The 26489-nt window shown below is 49.0% G+C and overlaps 1 protein-coding gene across 2 annotated transcripts; it reads right to left on the bottom strand.

Annotated features, from left to right (window-relative positions):
- Nucleotides 1-687: 687 nt before the first annotated feature.
- On the bottom strand, nt 688-26230 carry LOC115080822 (sulfotransferase family cytosolic 2B member 1-like). 2 transcript variants are annotated; one of them, XM_029585263.1, is made up of 7 exons: nt 26093-26230; nt 23849-23991; nt 16322-16530; nt 16002-16128; nt 14952-15046; nt 4190-4370; nt 688-1061 (listed from the first exon to the last, which is right to left on the bottom strand). In XM_029585263.1, exons 1-7 carry the CDS (start codon nt 26113-26115, stop codon nt 943-945), a joined length of 897 nt encoding a protein of 298 aa, XP_029441123.1. In that variant the 5' UTR covers nt 26116-26230; the 3' UTR covers nt 688-942. The 2 variants fall into 2 exon arrangements, with proteins under 2 accessions (XP_029441123.1, XP_029441124.1); XM_029585264.1 differs by lacking the exon at nt 23849-23991 and having other exon boundaries at nt 26093-26224.
- Nucleotides 26231-26489: the final 259 nt, after the last annotated feature.

Raw genomic sequence — 26489 nt, 5'->3', positions numbered from 1 at the left:
CCCACCTCACTGAACAAGCTTTCCCAAGGATACACAGTGGGACTGATGCAAAAAAACAAGAAGGCCGAAAGCAGGCACCGAGTGTTCAGCGCCTGCTTTCCTAGCGTGCCCCCAGTCACCTCTCCTGGGGGCGCCATGCAATATTTAAATTAGGAGGCGCGTTGTCAAAGAGGCGCCAGGGTCGATCGGGCGCCCCTATGCGCCTCCTTGGCAGCGGGAGCCCACGAGCAGTCAGCTGCCGTCCGCCGGTTAGGAAAACGGACGCCGAATTCATCAGAGTCCGTCTTCCTAATCAGCGCACAGCCATGGGTTTGGGAAACGGACGCTTGTTAACTGAGCGTCCGTTTCCCGAATCTGTCTGCCGGCACTATTTTTTGTACTTATTTTTTTTTTGAACTTTTCCTTCCTCCTACTTAATATTGCAACAATATTAAGTAGGAGGTTGTACAGAAAAACAGTATTTTCTGCACAAATTTTAGGAGTTTTTTATTTATTTTATATACCGACATTCAATCTGAAATATCACATCGGGTTACATTCAGGTACTGTAGGTATTTTCCCTATCCCCAGAGGGCTTACAATCTCAGTTTTGTACCTGAGGCAATGGAGGGTAAAGTGACTTGCCCGAGGTCACAAGGAGTGACAGCGGGACTCAAATCCTGGTCTCCTGGTTCGTAGCCCACTGCTCTAACCACTAGGCTATTCCTCCTCCCCTAAAAAAATGTTTTAGATGCTTTTTTTTTTGTTTTTTTTGCATTTCGGGTGATTAACTAATAGTCTCATCAACATGCATTTGCATAAGGGGATTAGATAGCGCCTCCACAACCTGTGTCCAACTACGGGTTAAACAGTGCGCTGAGCTGAGCGCACTGTTTTGCATCGGCCCCAAAGTACATTGAGTGGGGCCCAGCTGGTTTCAGATCTGGCCCAGATCGTCTGGTGTTAGCAGTCTGTATCCCAGGGGAATTTTGTGCCCAGGTCCTTCATCTTCTCCTGGTAGACCCTGTTGAAACGTTCACTCTGCGCCATGGTGAAATTGTTTTTCCAGTCGCCAGAGATCCCTGGGAAATACAGAGGAGAGAGAGGGAGAAACTGGGATTAGCAAGAAGCAAACTGGAGAACTCTTCAGAGGTTACTGGGGCTTGTAATTGCTATGACTTGGCCGGAGTGCGAAGAGGAAGGCAAGGACCACTAAGATGATATGGTGGATGGAAAACCCAACAGAAGTAACAGCTTTTTTGGTTTTCACTAGAAGAAAGATGGATGGGACCAGAAGTCAGAGAAGACGCCATCAAAAGCCCATACCGGGTCACCTTTCCAACTTTACAGCACAAGGTGAGCTATAAGAGGCTGGGCAGATTGTTATTATAAATACCAAGAACTTTGATGCCAGGGCAAGGGATGGGAACATGCAAAGATACGGATGAAGATGTATGAGAATCATTCTGATATTTCAAAAGTCTGAGGTTTCAGGTGTCGGGCTACAATGACCAGACATGTGACAAAATACAGAGATTACTTGAAGACGGTTGTGCCTGTTTTGCCTGCATCCTTCCAAGCCATGATGAAGAAGGGGCCTCCTTTAAGGGAAGGATGACCCTAAGCTAATAAAGACACTGACCACACTCTTCAGCAGAGAACAATGCAAGACTTTTATAGGAAGACCCAAGCTTTGCTTCATGTAGTGTGGTGATGGGACACAGACCGACTCCGGGCCTGCCAGTGATGTCCTGGAGACCGACGCCAACCCTGGCATGCAGGAGTCCAATCGAGGCGGATTTCTCATTGGCCCTACTCTACTATGCCCGACCCCAGGGGCCCAAGCGGGAGGCAGGACTCTTTATGGACGTTGGCATGCGGTTGAGGGGCCTGCAGACGAAAGACATTTCTAGCCGGTTCACCACCTATTTGGGGAGGCAGAGTGGGCAAGTGGGCATTAAGCGGGTCTTTCTTTTTTTTTTTTATTGGTTCACTTTTGGTTGGGGAAGCAGATCTGTTTTGCCTCGATGAGTGTGGGGTAGGTTCGAGATAGGGCTCTGCCTATTGATTATTTTAGTTAGTTATTCTTTTATAGACATTTGACATTCTGCCTTTTGGCATAAGTGTCCACAAGGTGGATTGCAGTCAAATTTAAAGCAAAAAAAAACCAAAACAGTACGATACCATTCATGGCACGGCCGGGTTCAGGATATGGCTCGCTAACTGCCTTCTAGGCACTGGTGGAATCTACGACCGGATCAAGCGTCACTTGGGAAACAGTAACAGTAAGGCTTGGCGCAGGCACAGTAAGGGAACCAGGGGAAGACTCGGTGGAACAGCCATGCCTTCCTTTTTTTTCTTCCGGAAAGTGAGGTAAGGTGGCTCGAAGGGGCCGCGGTGCTTGTGTTCCCAATTTTGGGGGCCTAGCGGCTGGAGGCACGAAGTCTTGAGGCGGTCAGTCTGGCCGAAGCAGGCAGCTGGGCGGGGGGAGTCAGGGTCCGCTTGCTCGCACATCTAAAGGCAAAGCAGAGGCCGGCTGAGTGGTACTGCTGGGGAGGAACACAGCGGAGAGGATGGAAACTAACCCCAGACAGAAGCATTTCTCGTGTATTCGATTTCCTGCAGCTGGAATGACCCCCCCCCCACACTATCAAATGGGGAGGAAAGATTTCACGGAGCTGGCTCCCCTTGACCAAAGTTAATTATGAGACGTTCTTAGCCCAGCGGATAGCTTGGACGTCTCAGCTGGTTTTGAAAGTACAGAAGAGGAGATAAGGGTCAAAGGGGACACCAGTTGCCTCATTTGCTTTCAAAACGGACAGGGACTTGGTGCTGAAGTTTTTCGTTACATATTGGTCTTCCCCCCCCCCCCCCCTTTTTTTTTTTTTTTTTTTTAACATACAATAAATGTATTTCCTGATCATTCCCGATCTCCTTGGGTTACTAGAAAGAGAGATTTCTGGAGCTTTGCACAAGGGTCCCAAGTATTGGTGCAAGGTTTCTTTCATGAAACTTCCCCATAAATGTATTGTCAATTTTCCTGGGGACCAAGCCTACTTTTTAGGACTCCAAGCAGCAGAAAAATGTGCTTTCTGGAAAAGTTTCTAAGGCTGACGATCTTCCCAGGTAAGCTGTATTTATTTTTATCTGGGAGTCAATTAAGTATAAATTCGCATTGCTCAATCTAGATTCAAATCCTTCCCCCCACTTATGTTTTGGGCTCAAGGTCAAACCACGTTTGTAGGGGTTTTTTCTCTCCTGATGGTGTCCGCCGGTTCCTTAATCTTGCATATGGTGCGCCTGAACTGCCATTTCTTGGATCTTCTCCTCCTGAATGGCAGGGGGCTTTCAATTTTATCCTGCTTTCGGGCGGCAGCCCATGCAGCCGGCGGAAGATTGGTTCCGTAGTCGGTGGCTTCGACCCCTCTACCGGAAGCTGTACAGGGAGATGCCGTTAAATAGGGGCGTTGCAAGAGTCAATTCGCCTGGGGACTAACGCACCTATCACGGTAGCAAGGTTGGGCTTGTCAAGACAGTTGGCGCAGTTGAACGAATCCGGCGCAGTTACATAAAAGGAAGTCCTTGCCACCTTTGAGCTTTTATTCGAGTTGAACCCCTAGACTCTTTCGGATGTAAGCAGACCCCCCCCCAACAGGGAATGTAGGAATCATAGGGGATGGCCTTGACAGCTTAGCCAGAAGAGGCTCCGTCTGGAGGGGCGGAGTTTGAGGTTGCAACTGCTGTAAGACCTCCGATGAGGTTTGATCAGATCCCATGCATTTGTACTCAAGACTTATTATTTTATCAGGTGTATATGTTGTTTATTGCATTTTTGTTCCCTATTTTTTAATGTAGTCCCTATTTATTAATTTTCCACTTTTCGGCACTTCAAAGTGGTTTACATTCAGGTACTGAAGGCATTTCCCTATCCGCAGAGGACTCACAAGCTAAGTTTGTACCTGAGGCAATGGAGGGTAAAATGACTGATCCAAGGTCACAAAGAGCAGCAGTGTTATTTGTATAATGTATTGCTATTAACTGTATTATTTCCATGCTTGGTGAACCAGTTTGGGTTGGATTATGCCTAAGGAAGGTGACATACAAATATTAAAAAAAAAAAAAAAAAAACCAACGTAATACTGGTGGGGCACTGCAGGGAGTGTAGGACAAGGGTGGCTGGGGGGAGGCGAGCAGGAGGTGTGACACTCACCTTTCCTCATGAACCTTCCCTTGCTGTGATGTATTATGTCCTCAGAGACCTGGCTGAAGTTGGCCATCTTGTTGTCCTTCATGGTTTTGAAGGTCGCGTTCTCCACCACCGAGTCGATGGCCGCCTCGTCCAATTCCTGCCCCAAGAAGTCACAGATCCTCACCACGCTGCCCCGCAGGTCCTGGGAGAGGGGGGGGGGGAAAAAAACCGAGAAAACCCTCAACAGGGCTGCCAGGATTCTGGTGCGGGGAGGGAGGGTGGGGTCAGCCCTCTCCCCCCAAGGATCCTTCATTCTCGGATCTGCTGCCTGGTACGCAGTGACGGACCTTACATGTCACCTAGATAGGATTTTTGACAGTACTAGGGAGAAGCAGGCTGTCACAGTACATGTGGGCAAAATGTGGGAAGGAAGTTCTGGAAGCCAAATTTAGGCTCTTAGGTAGAAAGCTTAAATCCAGAACTTCCAGGGTAGTATTCTCTGAAAAGCTCCCTGTTCCACGTGCAGGTCCCCAGAGGCAGGCAGAGCTCCGGAGTCTCAATGCGTGGATGAGACGATGGTGCAAGGAAGAGGGATTCAGTTTTGTTAGGAACTGGGGAACCTTTTGGGGAAGGGGGAGTCTCTTCCGAAGGGATGGGCTCCACCTTAACCAGGGTGGAACCAGACTGCTGGCGCTAACCTTTAAAAAGGAGATAGAGCAGCTTTTAAACTAGAACAAAGGGGAAAGCCGACAGTCACTCAGCAGCGCATGGTTCAGAGAGAGGTATCTTCAAAGGATACTAATGATGCATTAGAATTAGGGCATCCCAACAGTGAGGTTCCAATAATAAGAAAAGTAGTCCTATAATTAAAAACTCACCTGAGCTAAAAGATTCCAATTTATTCCTGTCAGCTGAAAAGCAGAATGAAAATACAAACAAAAAACTCACTTTGAAATGTTTGTATGCTAATGCCAGAAGTCTAAGAAGTAAGATGGGAGAGTTAGAATGTTTAGCAGTGAATGATGACATAGACTTAATTGGCATCTCAGAGACATAGTGGAAAGAGGATAACCAATGGGACAGTGCTATACCGGGGTACAAATTATATCGCAATGACAGACAGGAGGCAAGCATCCGGGAGGTGGTGTGGCGCTTTATGTCCAGGATGGCATAGAGTCCAACAGGATAAACATCCTGCATGAGACTAAATGCACAATTGAATCTTTATGGGCAGAAATCCCATGTGTGTTGGGGAAGACTATAGTGATAGGGGTATACTACCGTCCACCTGGTCAAGATGGTGAGACGGACAGTGAAATGCTAAGAGAAATTAGGGAAGCTAACCTAACTGGTAGTGCAGTAATAATGGGAGATTTCAATTACCCAATATTGACTGGGTAAATGTATCATCGGGTCACGCTAGAGAGATAACGTTCCTGGATGAAATAAATGATAGCTTTATGGAGCAATTGGTTCAGGAACCGACGAGAGAGGGAGCAATTTTAGATCTAATTCTCAGTGGAGCACAGGATTTGGTGAGAGAGGTAATGGTGGTGGGGCCGCTTGGCAATAGTGATCATAATATAATCAAGTTTGAATTAATGACTGGAAGGGGGAAAGTATGCAAATCCACGGCTCTCGTGCTAAACTTTCAAAAGGGAAACTTTGATAAAATGAGAAAAATAGAAAAAACTGAAAGGTGCAGCTACAAAGGTTATAAGTGTACAACAGCCGTGGACATTTTAAAAAAAATACCATCTTAGAAGCATAGTCCAGATGTATTCCACGCATTAAGAAAGGTGGAAGGAAGGCCAAACAATTGTCAGTATGGTCAAAAAGTGAGGTGAAAGAGGCTATTTCTTTTGCGCTTGGAGGTGGACCCTTGTCCTGGAGCAGTGGAGAACGGCTCCCTGGTAGGGACCAGGAAGCACCTGCCCCCAGGGGGCGGAGCACAGGAGGAGATAGAGGCTAGGATGAGCTTCACCACTGGAAGCCCGCGGTCCCCCCGGTTGGAGCCCATAGGGACCCGGGCTGCTTGGACTTAGGTGGGCCTCGCGGGGTCTCCGGGAGAGGTAGTAAAGAGGCGTGCCCACGAGCAAGAAGGGAGTGCAGTCGGTCACTAGGCTGTAGGTCTGGGGAAGCAAGGAAGGCCAGTACAGCGTAGGCTATGACAAGGCAAGGGACAAGCCAGAATCAGGAGACGTGGTCAATGGCAGCCAGGTTCAGAATCCGAGGATCAGGTTCCAGAGGTCAGACGAGGTCACAAGGCAAGTAGAGGTCAGGATCCAGGCAGCGAACAGAATGGTCAAGGAGCAGGCCGAGGTCAGTACCAGAGAGACAGTCCGAGGGTACTACCTGGGGAGATAGGACAGGCAGATGCTGGAACAGAAGGACGCTGGAACAGAAGGACACTGGACAAGGCTGGAACAGTAGGATGCTGGAACAAGACTGTGAACGCGGAGGCAAATTAGTACACTTACAGTGCCAACCCGATTGCCAAAGCAAAGAAGTCCAGGCAGGGACTTCCTTATATCGTACGTTCAATCAGGGCACACCGCAGAGCTAGGACCCGTCCCTGGCCCTACAAGAGGCCGCGTGGTCCGCGTGCACGCGCGTGTAGGGGCATGGCCAACGCCACTGGGAACGCCGAACTCCGGCGTGAGGCCTGGTGCGCAGTGGAAGACCCGGCGACTGCCTCCGTGGGACGCTGAAGCCTGGAGGAGCTCGCGACTGCCGCTGGGGAGGCCGACCCATAACCTGCATAGGAGCTAACGAGGTGAGCAGGCCCGTGCTCGGGCCGGGCGCACAACAATTTCGGCTAAAAAATATTCCTTCAAAAATTGGAAGAAGGATCCATCTGAAGAAATAGGAAAAAGCAAAAGCATTGGCAAGTTAAATGTAAAACATTGATAAGACAGGCTAAGAAAGAATTTGAAAAGAAGTTGGCCGTACAGGCAAAAACTCATATTAAAAACATTTTAAAAAGTATATCTGAAGCAGAAAGCCTGCGAGGGAGTCAGTTGGACCATTAGATAATTGAGGGGTTAAAGGGGATCTTAGGGAAGATAAGGTCATCGTGAAAAGTGTAAATTAATTCTTTGCATCTATATTTACCGAGGAGTATGTTGGGGAGATCATTTTCAAGAGTGATGATTTGGATGAACTGAACCAAATCACAGTGATCCTGGAAGTTGTAGTAGGCCAGTTTGACAAACTAAAGAGTAGCAAATCACCTGGACCAGACGGTATACACTCCAGGGTTCTGAAAAAACTCAAAAATGAAATTTCAGATCTATTTATTTATTAATAAATATATAAATTACTAGTAATTTATATCCTATCATTAAAATCATCCATTGTACCTGAAAACCGGAGAGTGACCAATATAACCCTGATATTTAAAAAGGGCTCCAAGGGTGATCCAGCCTGAATTCAGTGCAGGGAAAAAGAGTGGAAACTATTCTAAAGAACAAAATCACAGAACTTTTAGATAGACATGGTTTAATGAAACACAGCCTGCGTGGATTTACTCAAGGGAAGTCTTGCCTCACAAATCTCCTACATTTTTTTGAAGGGGTTAATAAACATGTGGATAAAGGTGACGTGGTAGATGTGGTGTATAGGAAAATTGGTTCCTGTAGTACCACAGATCATTCCAAACTACTGGGTTTTGCATCCCTGCCAGCAGATGGAGACAGAGAAAGTTTTATTGACACTGTCACTTAACCTCGTGTGCCACCTGCAGCTCCTCAGTATTGATCTGTACCCAAGCTTAAAACAGCAAACGATAAACCAACTTACGAACAAACTTCTCTTTTTTTTTTTTTTAAACAAGTCTGTATTCCATACCAAGAAAATCAAACGAGTGGACGACTCTCCACCTCGGGCAGGTTCTGGACTGATCTGTGGTACTACAGGAACGAAAATTAGCAGGTAAGAATCAATTTTCCTTCCCCTGTACATACCGAGATCAGACCAGACTCCTAGGAAGTACCAAAGCTCCCTACTTAGGGTGGGACCTGGAGAGTCCTGCCCACAAAACATTCTCGCCAAAAGACCAGGACTCCGGATCCCCCACATCCAGATGTGAGTGCCTTGCAAAAGTATGCAGCGACTTCCAAGTCGCCGCCCTGCAAATTTCCTGCGGTGAAACCAGCTGCGCCTCTGCCCACGAGGCCGCCTAGGATCATGTGGAATGGGCTCACAAACCCTCAGGAACCTGGACAACCCTTAGCTATGTACGTCAACCCAATAGCATCCTTGAGCCATCGTGCAATCGTAGCCTTAGATGCATGAGATCCTCTTTTCTGACCACTCCACAAAACAAAGAGGTGATCCAACCTCCTAAAATCATTCATTACCTTGAGATATCGCAACATCACCCTCCACATGTCCAAAAGCTTAAGCTCTCTCGCATGAGGTGTGGAGGAATCCAGAGGAAAAGCTGGAAGTTCCACCATCTGAGTAACATGAAATGCCAAGGCAAAAAGGAAGGAGCGTCTGCAAGAGTACTCCTGAGTCCGAAATTTAAAGGAATGGATCATGGCAAGACAAAGCCTATAACTCAGAAATCCTTCTAGAGGAACATATGGCCACCAGGAAAACAACCTTAAGAGTCAAATCTTTAAGCGTTGCTCTTCTAAGTGGCTCAAAAGGCTCCTCACACAAACCCCTAAAGATAAGATTAAGAATTCAGGATGGACAAACTTTCCTTACCAGCGGACGCAAATTCTTTGCCCCATCCCCGGAGAAACCAAACTACATCCGGATGAGCGGAAAGAGAGGCACCCTCTACCTTCCCCCGAAGACAACCAAGAGCAGCCACCTGAATCTTCAGCCAAATCCTTGACCAGACCCTCTTGAAGAAAGGATAGGATATGAGACACCATAAACTCAAGATGTTGAACCCCGTTAGCTATACACCAGGACTCACACACCTTCCAGACTCTCACATAAGAAAGAAAAGTAGATTTTCTCCTGGCCTGTACAACGTAGCAATAACATCTTCAGGTACCCCCCTATGCTTCAAGCGCCACCTCTCAAAAGCCATGCCACTAGACAAAAGTGAGCAGCTTTGTCTGAAAATATGAGGCCCTGCCGAAGAATGCCCGGTAGATGACCATAATGTGGAGGACCATCTATGGCCAAGTAGACTAGATCTGCGAACCACGGCCAACGTGGCCACTCTGGAGCCACCAAAACTACTTCGCCTGGATGTCTCTCTATTCGCAGCAACACTTTGCCCACTAGCAGCCAAAGAGGAGAAACATAGAGCAGAACTCCTCGAGGCCAAGAGCCCACCAGAACATTGATGCCCTCGGCCCTGTTCTCCCTCCTTCAACTGAAAAGCCGAGCCACCTTGGCATTCTGACAAGACGCTATTAGATCCACGTGGGGTCAGCCCCACCGCTCACGGATGAGCTGCATTGCCTTCTCTGACATCTCCCACTCTCCCGGATCTAACAACTTGCAATTCAAAAAATCTGCTTGGATGTTTTGACTCCTGCGATGTGCAATGCCGCTATCTGTTCCAGATGACACTCCGCCCAAAGAATCACTTCTTGAGCCTCCTGAGCCACTGCCTGACTCTTGGTTCATCCCTGTCGATTGATGTAGGCCACCGTCGTCGCATTGTCTAACAGGACCCTCACCGACCGACCTTTGACTAATGGCAGAAAAGCAAATAACAATAAACGCACTGCTCTGGTCTCTAACCGATTGATAGATCAGGAAGCCTCTGTCACGGACCAGCAGACTTGAGTGGATTGCTTCTGATACATCGCACCCCAACCAGATAGACTGGCATCAGTAGTAAGAATCTCCCAATACAGAACCTCCAGTTCCACACCACAAGCCAGATTGGCACTCAGAAGCCACCATGACAGACTGTCCCTGCCAACACCCTCGAGCGGCAAAAGGAAGGTGAAACTCCTCTGAGAGCAGATTCCACCAAGACAAAAGTCCTCTCTGCAGGGGCCTCACATGTGCGAATCCCAACGACACTAACTCCAGGGTCGAAGCCATCGAGCCCAGAACCTGCAAATAATCCCAGACTCTGGGCCTCGACAACCCCAACAACCGAACTTGCCCCTGCAGCTTCAGAACACGCTCCTCCATGAGAAACACCTTGCTCCCGAGAGTGTCAAACCAGGCTCCCAGATACTCCAGGGACTGCGAGGAAGCCAAGTGACTCTTTGCCAAGTTTACCACCCAGCCGAGCGACTCGAGATTGTGGATGACCTTCTGAACCGATTGGCGACAAAGGTCCTCCGACTTTGCCCTGATAAGCCAGTTGTTGAGATAAGGATGCGCCAGAACTCTTTCCCGATGCAAAGCCGCCGCTACCACCACCATCATTTCCGAAAGGAAGAGCCTGAAACTGAAAATGCCAATCCAGAACCATGAATCACAGAAACCGCTGATGATCTGGGTGAATGGGTATGTGCAGATATGCTTCCATCGAGTCCAGAGAAGCCAGGAACTCACCCTTGCAATCTGCCACTATCACCGACCTTAGGGTTTCCATTCAGAAATGCGGCACCTGGAGTGCTGCATTTACTCTTTTCAAATCCAGGATCGGACAAAAAGTCCCTTCCTTCTTCGGAATGACGAAGTAAATGGAATACCTTCCTGAGCCTCGTTCTTCCCTCAGAACCGGAGTTACCTCTCCTAGCTTTCGCATCTCGTCCAGTGTCTCCCGAACCACTAGTCTCTTGTCTATGGGACCGCAAGGGGAAACCAGAAACAAATCCCGGATGGGCCAAGCAAATTCTAACGCATAGCCATCTCTTACTACACTGAGGACCCACTGATCCTCGGTAATTCTGGCCCACTCCCCGTAAACCGCGCCAAGCAACCTCCTACAACAGGAACAACGGAGTCGACCAGCCTCGCCTCATTGCAAAGACTTGGTCCCAGCTGCACTGGAAGGGTCTTTGGCCTCCCCGAAAGGAATGACCCCAAGACTGGCCACGGAGAGAAAACTGCCTCTGCAAGACCTTCTACTAACCCGAAACCGGGAACAAGCCTGAAAAAACCTCCTGCCCTTAGGCTTATCCTCAGGGAACTTGTGCACCTTATTTTTGCCCAAATTCTTCATCAACTGCTCCAGGTCCTCACCAGACAAGAGTCGACTTTTGAAAGGCAGAGACCCTAATGAGACTTGGACGACACATCCACAATTAGGCAACCACAACAGCCTGCTGGCCGACATCATAATCCTAGAGGAGGTCCTCACCAGGTCATCAGCCACGTAAACCACTGCCGCCTCCAAATGCTCAGCCTTCAACACTTCCTCTCCAGGCTTTGAATTTGCATCCTGAGGCTGCTGCACCCAACGCAGACATGCCCGCTGCATAAAACTGGAACAAATGGCTACCCGTAAACTCAAAGCCAACACCTCAAAGATCCTCTTAAGCTGCACCTACAGCTTCCGATCCTGAACATCCTTCAACGCCACGGACCCCACAACTGGAATAGTTGTCTTCTTGGTAATGGCTGACACTGCTGCATCAACCTTAGGAAGGGAAAGCAGGTCCAACATCTGCTCAGGCAAAGGATACAGCTTCACCATAGCCCTCCCTACCCTTAAACCGGCTTCGGGAGTCCCCCACTCCCGATCCACCAGCTTCTTCACAGATTTATGATAAGGGAAGACTTTCACTGGACCCCGCAGTCCATCCAAAATGGGATCAGCTCCTTCTAGATCCAAGTCCTCCTGCAGAACCTTGACCCCGAGCTCCTCCAAAACTTGGGGAATCAACAACCCAAGCTCCTCCTTACGAAAAAGCCGAACTACCTTTGGGTCATCACCCTCAGAAACCAGGATCTCCTCCAGATCCACCCCCAGATCCGCACCACCAGCATCCGGATCAACCAACAGGTCGTGCACCGGAGGCACCTCCGGAATTTCCGGAGCCTCATTAGAGTCATCTGAACCTTCAGCCGGGACCCCCCAAAATGGAACCGGATCCAACAAGCGCTGGACCACCACAAGCCGCTTTCTTCAGGCCGGAACTCATTTGGGACCCAAATCCAGACCCTCGGAAGGCCGGGCCCGGGTCCCTAGACTGGAAGCAGCCGCCTCCTGCTGAGCCAGATAGGCCTCATGCAGGAGCAACACAAAATCTGACGAAAAAAGTTTGGAGGTGCCAGCCACGGGCTGTGAAGAACCAGGGACAGGCAAAAGAGGCTACCTTCTCCCTCTACCCCCTCCTGCTCCTCCCTGGAGCCAGAGCAAGCTAGGGAAAGCCTGGGAGAGAAATCCTCCTCCCCCTCTGCCAGCATGGCCAAAGTCACATGAGCTCTCAAAATGGCCACCATTACTGCACTGATGGGAAATGGGTCCTTCAGCCGGCACAAATCCTGCGGCACGGGAAGAATAGGAGCAGATGACAACCTCCTTCTTTTCATGGCCCCCTGCGCATCGGACGGCCCTTCACTGCCAGCAGAACAAGCAGAACAACGCGATTAAGGTGCGACTGCGCTGAGCCGCGCACCATCTCTCTCTGATGGCGGGAAGCTTACCTCAGCCCTGAAGAAGCCCCCGATGCAGAAAATCACAGCGTTGAACACCCAGTCGCCCAAGTAAAAGAGGCAGGAAGTCGACCGATGACAATAATACAGGATTCCTACCTGTCTTTGCTCTTTTTTTTTTTTAACTTTATTCTAAGGTTGGAACACAGAGCTGTCCAAAAAAGATAAAAAGACAAACCAAAAAATCAGCTAATCCTGAGCCTGCAGCTGCCTCAGCAGCCTCGTGAAGGGGAGGGATCTGGACCACCAGATTTACCCCCCAAGGAAGCAAAGATAGTGCATACACAAGGATCACTGACCCCCAGCTCGTCCACCTCAACCACCAGGGATGGTCCCTCCAGGACCCACCACCCTGTAGTAGGAAGGCTCGTAATCTTTAAACAAATAAATGTGGTCTCCTCACTGCAGAACTGCAGGTTTTGCACCATCTACCATCTGCTAGAGATAGAGAAAAGCTGAGGGACTGCAGGTGGCACTCAGGGTTATGGAGCAGTGTCACTAAAACTTTCTCTTGTCGCCATCTGCTGGCAGGGATGCAAACCCAGGAGTTTGGACTGATCTGTGTACGTACAGGGAATTGGATTTTCAGAAGGCGTTTGATAAAATCCCTCATGAGAGGCTTCTAAAAAAAATAAAAAGTCTTGGGATAGGATGAGAAGTTCTTTCGTGGATTACAAACTGGTTAAAAGACAAGAAACAGGGAATAGGATTAAATGGTCAATTTTCTCGGTGGAAAAGGGTAAACAGTGGAGTGCCTCAGGGATCTGTACTTGGACCGGTGCTTTTCAATATATTTATAAATGATCTGGAAAGGAATACGACCAATGAGATTATCAAATTTGCAGATGATACAAAATTATTCAGAGTAGTTAATTCACAAGCGGACTGTGATACATTACAGGAGGACCTTGCAAGACTGGAAGATTGGGCATCCAAATGGCAGATGAAATTTAATGTGGACAAGTGCAAGGTGTTGCATATAGGGAAAAATAACCCTTGCTGTAGTTACACGATGTTAGGTTCCATATTAGGAGCTACCACCCAGGAAAAAGATCTAGGCATCATAGTGGATAATACTTTAAAATTGTCGGCTCAGTGTGCTGCAGCAGTCAAAAAAGCAAACAGAATGTTAGGAATTATTAGGAAGGGAATGGTGAATAAAATGGAAAATGTCATAATGCCTCTGTATCGCTCCATGGTGAGACCGCACCTTGAATACTGTGTACAATTCTGGTCGCCGCATCTCAAAAAAGATATAGTTGCGATGGAGAAGGTACAGAGAAGGGCGACCAAAATGATAAAGGGGAATGGAACAGCTCCCCTATGAGGAACGGCTGAAGAGGTTAGGGCTGTTCAGCTTGGAGAAGAGATGGCTGAGGGGGGATATGATAGAGGTCTTTAAGATCATGAGATGTCTTCAACGGGTAGATGTGAATCAGTTATTTACACTTTCAAATAATAGAAGGACTAGGGGGCACTCCATGAAGTTAGCATGGGGCACATTTAAAACAAATTGGAGAAAATTCTTTCACTCAACTCACAATTAAACTCTGGAATTCATTGCCAGAGGATGTGGTTAAGGCCAGTTAGTGTAGCTGGGTTTAAAAAAGGGTTGGATAAGCTCCAGGAGGTGAAGTCCATAAACTGCTATTAATCAAGCTGACTTAGGGAATAGCCACTGCTTGTTGCCGGCATTAGTAGCATGGGATCTACTTAATGTTTGGGTACTTGCCAGGTATTTGTAGCCTGGTTTGGCCACTGTTGGAAACAGGATGCTGGGCTTGATGGACCCTCGGTCTGATCATAGTATGGTAACTTCTGCTGCTGCTCCACAGTGGCCCCCACCTCCTATTGAAGCCTCGATCCTGCATCCCAATCCTCTCCTTGTTAGAATTTGCACCCACTGCCCACTCTGGTGCAAATTCCCCTCGCACGTTTTACTTGTGTCCTTTGCACCAACCTTTGGAGGTAAAATAAGGGCAGTCTCCGGCAGCACATTTTGTACGTGCATAGGGCGCAAAGGTTTGTCAACGCCCCATCCGTGTGGGGACATTCCCTCTTGCTAGGCTAAGCATTTATATATTACACCAAGCAAACCTTTCCACACATCGGAGGCGGAGGATGGCAGGCAAGATGCAGATGGCCAATTCGCGGGAGTAAAGTGCCTTTTTGAATCCAAGTCGGTGGTTTCTGAAATTCGCCCTGCCTAAGCCTCGATCAGCTCTCTGCCTCTAGCCGCTTGGCATACCTGCAGCAGCTCCTCATAAGTGATGAAGAAAAAATTGCTCTGGCCCTTCATCTTCATCCAGCCACAGACGTGGTCGAACCAGGAGCCGTAAGGGACTGTAAGAGACAAAGGAGAAAAAAAACCGAACTAAATTGAGAAGAGGGTTGCATTTCGATTACATTTCGCCATGGAGGAGCCATGCGTGTCACTTTCCGCTCCTGAATCTGGTTTCGTTTTGGGTTTGCTAGTGTTCAGATTGCCTCTTGTTTTATCTTTTTAATATGTTTGCCTACTGCAGAGGGAAAATAGAGCAGGAAGCTAAGGATGTGTTTTCCTTTTTGGGTTGTTTTTTTCCACTCCCAATCTTTCTTTCTCCCTCTTTTGCACTTTTCAGACACCGGGAGGGCAAATGGCCAATATAAGCATGCCTCGGGTTTCACTCACTCCCTTTCTTTATTTATTTATTTATTACATTTCTATACCGTTTCACCATTACATAAATGACCAAAACGGTCATTTATTTATTTATTTATTTAGTTAGACGTTTTATATACCATTGTTCCATGTTAAGATCACAACGGTTTCCAAAAATAACATTCATAGCTATAAATCAGCAAATAATAATGGGTTACAGAGGAAGTATTCATAAACAGGCATTAACATCTACCAAATGATATGTTCCAATACATATTAACTAAAGTACAGAAAATAAATTAAAATAGCATTTCACATATTCGTCAGTATGCTGAGCTTTTTACAATCTCTCGTTAAATGTGTTCCTCATGCTTCAGATAGTATCTCTTGCCCTTCTTGTTATTCTGATGTTTTTAAGTTAGGTTGCATGCATTTTGTGAGTAGCCATGTTTTTAGCTCACATTTAAATCTCTTTCTATCTGGTATCAAACGTAACACCTCAGGTAGGGGAATTCCAAAGTGAGCTGTACTGGGAATGGAAGGGGTGAGGGGTCAGAATAGAGGCACCAAAGAAACCTGAAGCTGGCTTGAGTTTGGTTCCTCGCAACCCAGAGGCAGGTGCAAGGCCTTTATCTGTTTAGGCTGGTTGCCACTCACCATTTCCTTGCAGGAAGTTGTCCAGGAACTGAGGGAAGCTTTCGGGGTCCTTAAACATGCCATGGATCTTGGAGTAGTAATAAAAAGATGTGACAACATCCTTTGGATCTCTGAGGACGTAAATAATCTGAGAAAGGCACGAAGTAGATGCTTGGTTAGGACGGGAACAGTGGAGGAGCTCCCTACCTTGCTCCTATGTCTGGATCTGCAGGCTCATGGTGAGATGGTGGAAGCAGTGGGATTTGGAGGCCGGGGGGGGGGGGGGGGGGGGCTTCTCTCACCCTGCTTTTCACACCCACCCCGCCCCGGCCCGTGATTACCTTCGCTTTGGAGCCGAAGAAGGACTTGGGGAAAAGCTGGATGGAGAGGTGGCTGGTGATCAGGCGAGGGGGCATGTAGTGCCTCAGAACTTCGAGGCCAATGCAGGTTTCACACCAGGGCACCCGATTCCAGATCGGCACAGCATGGCACCAGCTGGGGTCTCCATGCTTGTGGACTAGACTCAGGATCTCCATCATCCACACAGTACCTATTGCACAATACATGCACAAAAGGAAAATTGGTTCCTACCTGCTAATGTTTGTTCCTGTAATACCACAGATCAGATCCACAATATTAGGGAAAAACTAGCATCTGATCAACATTAACAAAAATGACTGGTGCATACGAATCATCAATTATACATATTAGTCTCCAAAAATTATAATAACCTCACAACCAAATGGTTGCTTATTTTTTCATTCTTGTCAGCTAATATTTTTCATATTTTTTAATTCTTTTTTTTAATTGTTATTGTAAATATTTTTCAAAAAAGAGGAAAAGACCTCAGCACTGGTTGAGAATACAATGATATCAAATTCTGGAGAACCAGTCGTTACAATCATGGGTCCAAAAACCTCTTATTTTTTTTTTTAATTCAAAAAAGATTTTTTGAAACTTTTTCATTCTTCTTCTTTAAAAACAATGTTGTTGACAAAAATCGTTGCCGCTTTGCGCAGTGTAGGCAATTATATGAAGTGGGCTCACATTTTACCACACACTTTCATAAATATATGCCCAACGGGAATTATATTCCTGCCGGAGACCTGAAAACGTATCCACATTTATCTGTTTGTTGCCGAACGCCAAAATATATTTCTTCAAAATCAATTAATCGTGCACTTATCTTGAACACATTGTTCTTGATCCTCAACAAAACTAACGCTAGCATTGCCAACGTTTCACTAACGCTGCATCAGGGCGGATTCTGCAGTGCGAGGGAATATAAGATTATAAAAACATGCTGTCTAATCTCCGAATAGCCATTTTTAAAATAAATTTTAACCAGCAATACTCGCAATTTATTTTTCTCTTTTTTTGTCTCTGACAATCGGGCTCATTTAAACAACTAACATGGCTGCCTTCTCTTAAAATGTCTGAGCGTTTTGATTTCAACCAATCACAACTTACGATTTTACGTTCCCAGGATTTTCTGCAAACGCCTGGATGTAATGACACTCCCATCCCTATTCATTCAGTGCCGGCAATCACCGTGACTTTTAGTGAATCAAACTGTTCCATTCGATCTTGCTATTAAGAACCGATCGGCTCTTCAGAATGAAGCTTAAAAAATCCATTTGTGTTCTCTCTGATATAATAAATGTTCACGATAACCACCCCTTCTGTCCCATGTGATCTATAACAAACCATCTCAAATCTTGAACACGATGTCGCTCTTTTAAACAATGTGTCACTCATGGGAGCTGATTCTTTCTTGTTTTTCAAACAACTTTTATGTTCCCCAATATGTAATCTGAAAGATCTGGTAGTCTGTCCCAAATAAATTTTGTGGGAGTGTCATTGTTTTTAAAGAAGAAGAATAAAAAGTTTCAAAAAATCTTTTTTGAATTAAAAATAAAAAAAATAAGAGTTTTTTGGACCCATGATTGTAACAACTCATTCTCCAGAATTTGATATCATCATATCCTCAACCAGTGCTGAGGTCTTTTCCACTTTTTGAAATATATTTACAATAAAAATTTAAAAAAAAAAAGGTTTAAATATGAAAAATATTAGCTGACAAGAATGAAAAAATAAGTAACCATTTGGTTGTGAGGTTATTATAATTTTTGGAGACTAATATGTATAATTGATGATTCGTATGCACTAGTCATTTTTTGTCATTATACCACAGATCGGTCCAGACAAGTGGGGTTTTGCATCCCTACCAGCAGATGGATGCAGAAAACAAAACTTTGAGGCACTGCTACATAACCGAGAGGGCCACCTGCAGTCCCTCAGTATTGACCTGTACCCAAGCCAATATTAGAAAGCATTCCCCAATACCAGGGCGAACCAAAAAACCTCAGGGTTGGATACCCTTGAACTGGACACCAACATAACTCCAGTATCCAAACCGTCTGTCAACTGCTTGATTCAACAAAACAGAACAGATTGATAAGAAACTCTTTGATATACAGCAAAAATTACCAGGAAAATCAGTCTTTCGGCAGTACTACTGGGGCGGGACTCTGGACTGATCTGTGGTATTACAGGAACGAAAATTAGCAGGTAAGAACCAAATTTTCCTTTCCTTAACATACCCAGATCAGTCCAGACAAGTGAGATGTACCAAAGCAACCCTAAACCCGGCAGGAACCCAAAAGACCCGCTGTCAACACACTTTCACCAAAAGTCATATTGTCCTGTGCTCGATCATCCAATCGGTAATGCTTGGTGAAAGTATGAAGCGAGGAGCACACCGTGGCCCTACAGATCTCTTGGGGAGATACCAACTGACACTCCACCCAAGAAGCTGCCTGCGCTCTAGTCGAATGCGCTTTCAGATCCGTCAGAATGGCATGAATCTCATAAATATAGGCCGAGAAATAGCCTCTTTCAATCAACGAGCCAAGGTAGCTTTGGAAACCTTCTCTCCTTTCTTCGCTCCACCGAACACCACAAAGGATGGTCCAATCGCCGAAAGGAATTAGTGACCTTCAAGTAACATATCAGAGTGCAATGCACATCCAAAGGATAGAGAGCTCTATCCTTTGAAGAATCTCTAGACCATTCCGGAAAACCCGGTAATTCAACTGTCCGATTCACATGGAAGGCAGAAACCACTTTTGGCAAAAATGAAGGCACCGTACGTAAGGAGACCCTGTCATTACTAATACGCATAAAGGGATTGTGACAAGATAGAGCCTGAAGCTCTGAAATTCATCTGGCTGAGCAAATTGCAACCAAAAAAAGCACCTTCAATGTAAGGTCCTTCAAAGAAGCTCGTCCTAAAGGCTCAAAAGGTGCCTCACAGAGAACCTGCCAGACTAAACTGAGGTTCCAATCTGGGCGTGTCTTCCAAACCGGAGGTCAGACATGCTTCATCCCCTTCAGGAATCAGATGACATCAGGATGAGAGATCAAAGACTTACCCCTCATTTTGCCCCTAAGCCAACCCAAGGCAGAAACCTGGACACTGAGCGAACTATAGGCCAAACCCTTGGACAAGCCCTGCTGAAGAAAGGACAAAATATGCAGAACTGTCAGCGACAGAGGATCCAGGCGTTGTTGTAGACACCTGTCTCAAAAACCTTCCAAACCCAGGCCTTCTCACTTGCAGAAGGGTAGCAATTACTGGATCCGAATACTCCCTTCATGCGCAAGCGTCATCTCTCAAAAGCCAAGCCGCGAGACAAAAGTGATCCTCCCAATCTGAAAATATGGGCCCCTGCCACAGTAATCCCTGCAAATGAGCCAGCCGAAGAGGTTCGTCCACTGCCAGATACACCAGATCCACGAACCATGGACATCATGGCCATCCCGGCGCCACCAGCACTACTATCTCTTGATGTGTTTCTATGCAGTGTAACACGCGACCTATGAGTGGCCAAGGGAGAAACACATACAGAAGGATCCCCTTCAGCCATGGGCACACTAGGCCATCCAGCACTACTGAACCAACCTCTCTTCTGCGACTGAAAAATCTTGACGTCCTTGCATTGGCCCATGTTGCCATGAGGCCCAGCTGCGGAACACCCCATCTGGCACAAATGTGATTCCAGGCTTCTGGGGACAGCTCCCACTCCCTGGGATCCAGCTGCTGCCTGCTGAGGAAATCTGCTTGCACGTTGTCTACTCCCGTTACGTGGGAGATTGCAATTCCCTCGAGGTGGCGCTCCGCCCACACAAACAATAGCTGAGCTTCCTGAGCCACAGTGGGACTCTTTGTTCCTCCTTGACGGTTGATGTATGCCACTGTTGTTGCATTGTCCGAAAACACTCGAACCATTCCACTCTGGCCAGAGGCAGAAACTCTTCTAGGGCCCTGCGCACAGCCCTCACCTCCAGACGATTGATGGACCAGGCCACCTCCGCCACTGACCAAAGCCCCTGGGCAGAACGACCCAGGCACACTGCTCCCCAGCCCTTGAGGCTGGCATCTGTGGTCACTACCACCCAATCTGGAGCCTCCAGGTCCACTCCCCTTTCCAGGTTGCTTCTCGACAGCCACCACGAAAGACTGGACCTGGATTCTGCTAGAAGGGGTAACAGTAGATAATACTGCTCCGACATCGGATTCCACCTAGACAACAGCACCTTCTGCAGCGGAGACATGTGAGCAAAGGTCCATGGAACCAGATCCAACGTCGAGGCCATGGATCCCAGCACCTGTAAGTAATCCCAGACCCTTGGCACTGGCAGACGCAACAGACGTGTCACCTGCGCCTGCAACTTCGACAATCTGTCCGCTGTCAGGTACACTCTGCCCTTCTAGGTATCAAAATGAGCTCCTAGATATTCCAACGATTGAGACGGAACCAGGTGACTCTTTGCCACATTGATGACCCAAACCAGAGAGCCGAGGGTGTTTGTCACTCACTGCATGGATCGACTGCACTCCTCCTCCGTCTTTGCCCCGATAAGCCAATGGTCCAGATATGGATGGACCAGAATCCCTTCTTGTCTCAAGGCTGCCACCACTACCACCATCACCTTTGTGAAGGTTCGGGGAGCTGTGGCCAAACCAAAGGGAAGAGCCCAAAACTGGAAGTGTTAGCCCAATACCTTGAACTGCAGAAATTTCTAATGGTCTTTTTGAATGGGAATATGCAGATAAGCTTTGGTTAGATCCAAAGACACCGGGAATTCTCCTTCGTGAACCACCGCAAACATCGTACGCAGCGTCTCCAGCCGGAAACGCGGCACCCGCAAGCTTAAGTTTACCTTTTGTAAATCCAAGATGGGGCGGAAGGTGCCCTCCTTCCTTGATACCACAAAATAGATGGAGTACTTCTGCCACCACCAGTCGCTTAGCAGCACCGGAATTCTGGCCTCCAAGCTCATTAACCTTTGCAGAGTCCCCTCTATCGCTTCCCATTCGTTTCGAGAAGAACAGTGGGACTCCAGAAAGGCTTCTCTGAGCGGACGCAAAAATTCTTCTTCAACAGGTGGACCACTCGAGAGTCAGCCCCCTCGGTCCCGGGCTCCTCAACGAGATCCGGGTCATCCTTGCTCACATCTGGATCCAGGGTCTGACCCCCATGCGGGTCCACTCCCTGCTGAGTCATCCAGATCCCTGGGGTCAGCCTCTGCACAAGCGCCACACAACCCCAGGGGCTTGAGATTGTGCCCAGAACTGCCCGCTGAAGCCAGCCTAGGTCTTTTGGATGGCCCTGGGTTTCTATCTCTGGACCTCCTCTCCCCTGCACTCTTTCTAGCCAGAAAGGCCTCATGCATCAGCAGGACAAATTCAGGGGGGGGGGGGGGGAACCCCCACGGGCCTTCAATCCCCTGCTCAGGGAGACTGGACTCCAAATCTGCTCCCTCCTCCGGAGCCTCCTCAAGGTCCTGCCCCGCAGGAGAGAGAGGGGTAGGAGAGTCACCGGATTCCCGGCCGGTCGGGGTTCCCTGGCTGCGATCCCCCTTGGGAGCAGGAATGGAGACCCCCCCCTTGGCACCTGCTGCAGACCCCGCAGATCAGGAAGCCCTCCTGGCCTTAGGAGGCTTACGGGAAGATCCCTCCCCTCCCAGCGCACAACCAGCGCAGAGGGAGCAAGAATTCACGCGAGCAGATCGGATCCCGCAAGCCTCCATGCACGGTTGTCCGTCAAGAGGCCTGCGATCTCACTCGGCACGGGTGCCCTGCCACAAGGCAGGCCACACCACGTGACTGCTCTGCCAAGCCGCGCAACCCCCGCCCGCCCGCCCGCGCCCAGACAACTGGCACTCGGGGGAAAACCGGCAGCGGCCTGAATAGCGCGCGACAATCACAGCGCTCCTCACAGGTCCCCCCACCGGGGAAAACTTATTTCACACATGGCCCCTCTCGCTCTCTCCCTCCTGTCGACCGCCCCGGTACTGCACTGCAGGAGGCTTCTCTGGCTCCCTCAAACGTGCTTTCTCTTTTTCCTTCTTTTTTTAAACAAGCTTAAAAGAGAACAAACATAAACGGGCTGATGCCCCCGGTTGGACGCGCGTTTTCCACGCGCTAATGTTACCCCTTATACAGTAAGGAGTAATAGCGCGTGGAAAACGCATGGCCAACACCCCACACACACACACACACCCCGAAACTAATAGCGCCCGCGACATGCAAATGCATGTTGATGAGCCTATTAATCCCGCGCGATCCAGAAAGTAAAATGTGCAGCCAAGCCGCACATTTTACTTTCAGAAATGGACGCCTGCCGGCACCGGGAAAGTGTACAGAAAAGCAAAAAAAATCTGCTTTTCTGTACACCCTCCGCCTTAATATCATGGCGATATTAAGGCGGAGGCTCCAAAAGTAAAAAAAAATTTAAAATTTTTAAAAATGTAAAAATGAAAATCTGCCCGCGGCCCGGAAGACGGACGCTCAATTTTGCCGGTGTCCGTTTTCTGAACCCGTGGCTGTCAGTGGGTTCGAGAACCGATGCCGGTAAAATTGAGCGTCAACTGTCAAACCTGCTGACAGCCGCCGCTTCTGTCAAAAAGGAGGCGCTAGGGACGCGCTAGAGTCCCTAGCACCTCCTTTAGCATATTTTTTCTTACTGAATCGCGCGCCCAGGAGAGTAGCCTGGGCGCGCGTCGGGAGAGTGGGCGTTCGCCGGCTCTCCCGCGGGTTTTTCTGTATCGGCCCGTATAAGGGATACTTCCCTGAACAACGCCCGCGGCGGACAGGAGGGGACTTCGGGGATACCAAGAGGGAGCCAGTCCCCTGGCTATCAAGGTCCCCGAAGCAGCGGGCCACAACAGGCAGGGGTATCCAACCCCTCGCTCGCCCGGCTCAACCCGAGGGATGGCCCACAGAGGAACCTTGTACCTCGGGGAGCTGATTCAAATCACCAAATCTCCAAGTCTCAAAACTCCGTCAGAACTGCAGGTTTGCAGCTGCTGGAGACAGAGAAATACTGAGGGACTGCAGGGGGCGCTCTCGGTTATGCAGCAGTGCCTGAAAGTTTTTAGTTCTCTGCCTCCATCTGCTGGTAGGGATGCAAAACCCACTCACCTGGACTGATCTGGGTAGGTTCAGCAAAGAAAACATTTGTATTCATTTATAGCACGGGTTTAAGTGTTGAGAATACAATCGGGCGAGGCAGCTGGGGTGCCGAAAAAAAGCGAATGACAGCATGAAAGGGTACATCCCTCTTATTCCAGACCCAGGAAACAAAAGAAGGATAGGATAGGATTGAGGCAGGAGAGAAAGGGTAAAAAGGAGACTTGGCATGAAGACTTACAGAGCGAGCAGAAAAAAGGGAAGGACCCAGCCAAGCGTACACTACTGTTTCCCTCCCTTCTCCCGCCCAAGGACAGGTTTGCTGGTGGAGATCGGCGGGCTGGGGGGGGGGGGGGGAGTGGGGGGAGGGGCGTGCACGCTCCTTCCAAACCTGATTTGGGATAGGTGACGACGAAGGTGTCGCTGTCCATCACTTGGAATTCATCCCGCACGAGACGCAAGGTCTCCTCGGTGCAGGCCCCTCGGAGGAAATCCACGCCCTCGAAGTTCACGTACTTCATGGCCTCCTCCCTTCTGCACGGGGAGGGAGGGAAAGATGGATGGGAGAAAGCAGCTGAGCAGTATTAGAAGGGTCCCCCCTCCCCCCCCCCTCTCTTTTCTCAAGGAACCACAGATATGTACCCCCCAACACAGATGGAAACAGAAGCCTGATGGCAGAAAAAGACCCTATGGCCCATCCGTCCAATTAATTTAGCTTTATAATTCCCATCACTTCCTTAGAGATCCCCCTGTATTTACCCCATGCTTTCTGGAATTCAGATACTGGTTTTGTCCCCACTACTTCCACTGGGAGGCTGTTCCACACATCTGTAAAGATTACTCCTGAGTCTACCCCCTTTCATCCCCATCCCATGACCCCTCATTCTACCCCCTTTCATCCCCATCCCATGACCCCTCGTTCTACCCCCTTTCACCCTCATCCCATGACCCCTCATTCTACCCCCTTTCATCCCCATCCCATGACCCCTCATTCTACCTCCTTTCACCCCATCCCATGACCCCTCATTCTACCCCCTTTCACCCCATCCCATGACCCCTCGTTCTACCCCCTTTCACCCCATCCCATGACCCCTCGTTCTACCCCCTTTCACCCTCATCCCATGACCCCTCGTCCCATGACCCCTCGTTCTACCCCCTTTCACCCTCATCCCATGACCCCTCATTCTACCCCCTTTCACCCCATCCCATGACCCCTCGTTCTACCTCCTTTCACCCTCATCCCATGACCCCTCGTTCTACCCCCTTTTACCCCCATCCCATGACCCCTTCATTCTACCCCCTTTTACCCCCATCCCATGACCCCTCATTGTATCCCCTTTCACCCCATCCCATGACCCCTCATTCTACAGCCTCCTTTCCGTTGAAAGGTGCATGGAAACCTTTGAGATATCTGACTGCCTCTATCTTATCTCCCCTAGCTCACCTTTCCTCTAGGGCATACAGGTTTAGATCTTTATCTCCATGTACTTTAGACTCTAGAGCGAACACCACAGATCATTTTAGTAGCCCCCTCTGGACTGACTCCCAGCCTGTTTCTATCCTTCTGAAGGTGCGGTCTCCAGGATTGTACACAGTGAGGTCTCACCAGGGACCTGTACAGGGGCAGTGTCCTCCCCCTTTGTCTGCTGACCAGTCCTCTCCCCGTGCAGCCAAGCATCTTTCTGGCTTTTACCGTCGCGTCATCCACCTGTTTGTCCACCTTAAGATCATCCGACACGATCAGCCCCAGACCCCGCTCTTCCTTTGTGCTTAGAAGAATTTCACCTCCAATACTGCGACTTTCCCTTGGGGTTTTGCATCCTAAATGCATTGTTTAGCATTAAATCTTAGCTGCCAGACCTGAGGCCATTCCTCGAGCTTCGCTGGATCCCTCCTCGTGTTTTCCGCACCTTCCAATCCTGGCTCTACCTGAGAGCGGACCCATCACCGAGCATGTATAGTGCTGCCTGGGAGCGGACCCATCACCGAGCATGTATAGTGCTGCCTGGGAGCGGACCCATCACCGAGCATGTATAGTGCTGCCTGGGAGCGGACCCATCACCGAGCATGTATAGTGCTGCCTGGGAGCGGATCCATCACCGAGCATGTATAGTGCTGCCTGGGAGCGGACCCATCACCGAGCATGTATAGTGCTGCCTGGGAGCGGACCCATCACCGAGCATGTATAGTGCTGCCTGGGAGCGCAGCCCCTGCCGTTGAATAGGTATAGTGCTATGCAGGAGCTGAGCCCCTTTTTCTGAGCAGGTGTTGACGCATATCCATACAAATCTCTGTCTGTACCTCAAAGGGATTGCTCAGGACAGCAAACAGCGCAGGAAATACTTTTTTTTTTTTTCTTCCGGGTTGCTGGCAGCGAGCCATGGGTGTCGCTCAACTCCCTGGTCCCAAGGCGACCCCGGCGTCCACCGAAAGTAAATAAGTTACCCCCACAAATAGTGCCCACGTCTGCAGAAAGAGCCGTGATAAACCCCAAGCCCCTGACATAGCCCCTGCAGGACCAGAAGAGCTACGAGAAACTCTCTGCCCTACCGCTCTCACACACCACACCCACTCACTCTCTCTCTCTCTCTTTTGTAAAGACATCCCCCCAAAGAAAAAGGGGGAATAAAATCACCTTTCCTCGCCGGTCTTCTCCATGGCAGGCTGGAGCTACAGGACGGACAGCGTGTCGGGACCTTTCTCCGTGCAAGCTTCCCAGCCTCGCAAGGGCCCCAGCGCCACCGGATGTGCAGACTGGGAAACTGCACGGGACAGCCCCCTCGGGGGGCAGGGCGCGGCCGGTGGTGGAAGAAGCAGGAAGCCCGCGTGGCCGCCGGTGGGAGCCGCTGAAAGAGCAGAAGCGGAATCCCGTCCTGCAGCTCCTCCGCGTGCGCTGGCCCCGCGGTGCTGAACATTCGCGGTGCTGGCGCTCATCTCGCGCATCGCAAAGGGCTGAGGTTCCGCGGGGCCAGCGTGCAGGAGGAGCCGCAGAGCAGAAGGTATAGGCTGGCGGTAGCAGCAGCAGCAGCACC

This window comes from Rhinatrema bivittatum, chromosome 19, assembly GCF_901001135.1.
Source record: "Rhinatrema bivittatum chromosome 19, aRhiBiv1.1, whole genome shotgun sequence".
NCBI classification, from domain to species: domain Eukaryota; kingdom Metazoa; phylum Chordata; class Amphibia; order Gymnophiona; family Rhinatrematidae; genus Rhinatrema; species Rhinatrema bivittatum.
Note: the sequence above shows the minus strand (reverse complement) of the source record. Positions and strands in the feature narration are given on the sequence as shown.

Excerpts from the sequence above, each read along its gene's own strand:
- LOC115080822 (XM_029585263.1), bottom strand. The coding sequence starts at position 26,115 with ATGGAGAAGACCGGCGAGGAAAG. Across the intron at positions 23,992-26,092 it reads GAGAAGACCGGCGAGGAAAG|AAGGGAGGAGGCCATGAAGT; the intron begins GTGATTTTATTC and ends CTCCCCGTGCAG. Across the intron at positions 15,047-16,001 it reads CAACTTCCTGCAAGGAAATG|TCCCTTACGGCTCCTGGTTC; the intron begins GTGAGTGGCAAC and ends TGTCTCTTACAG.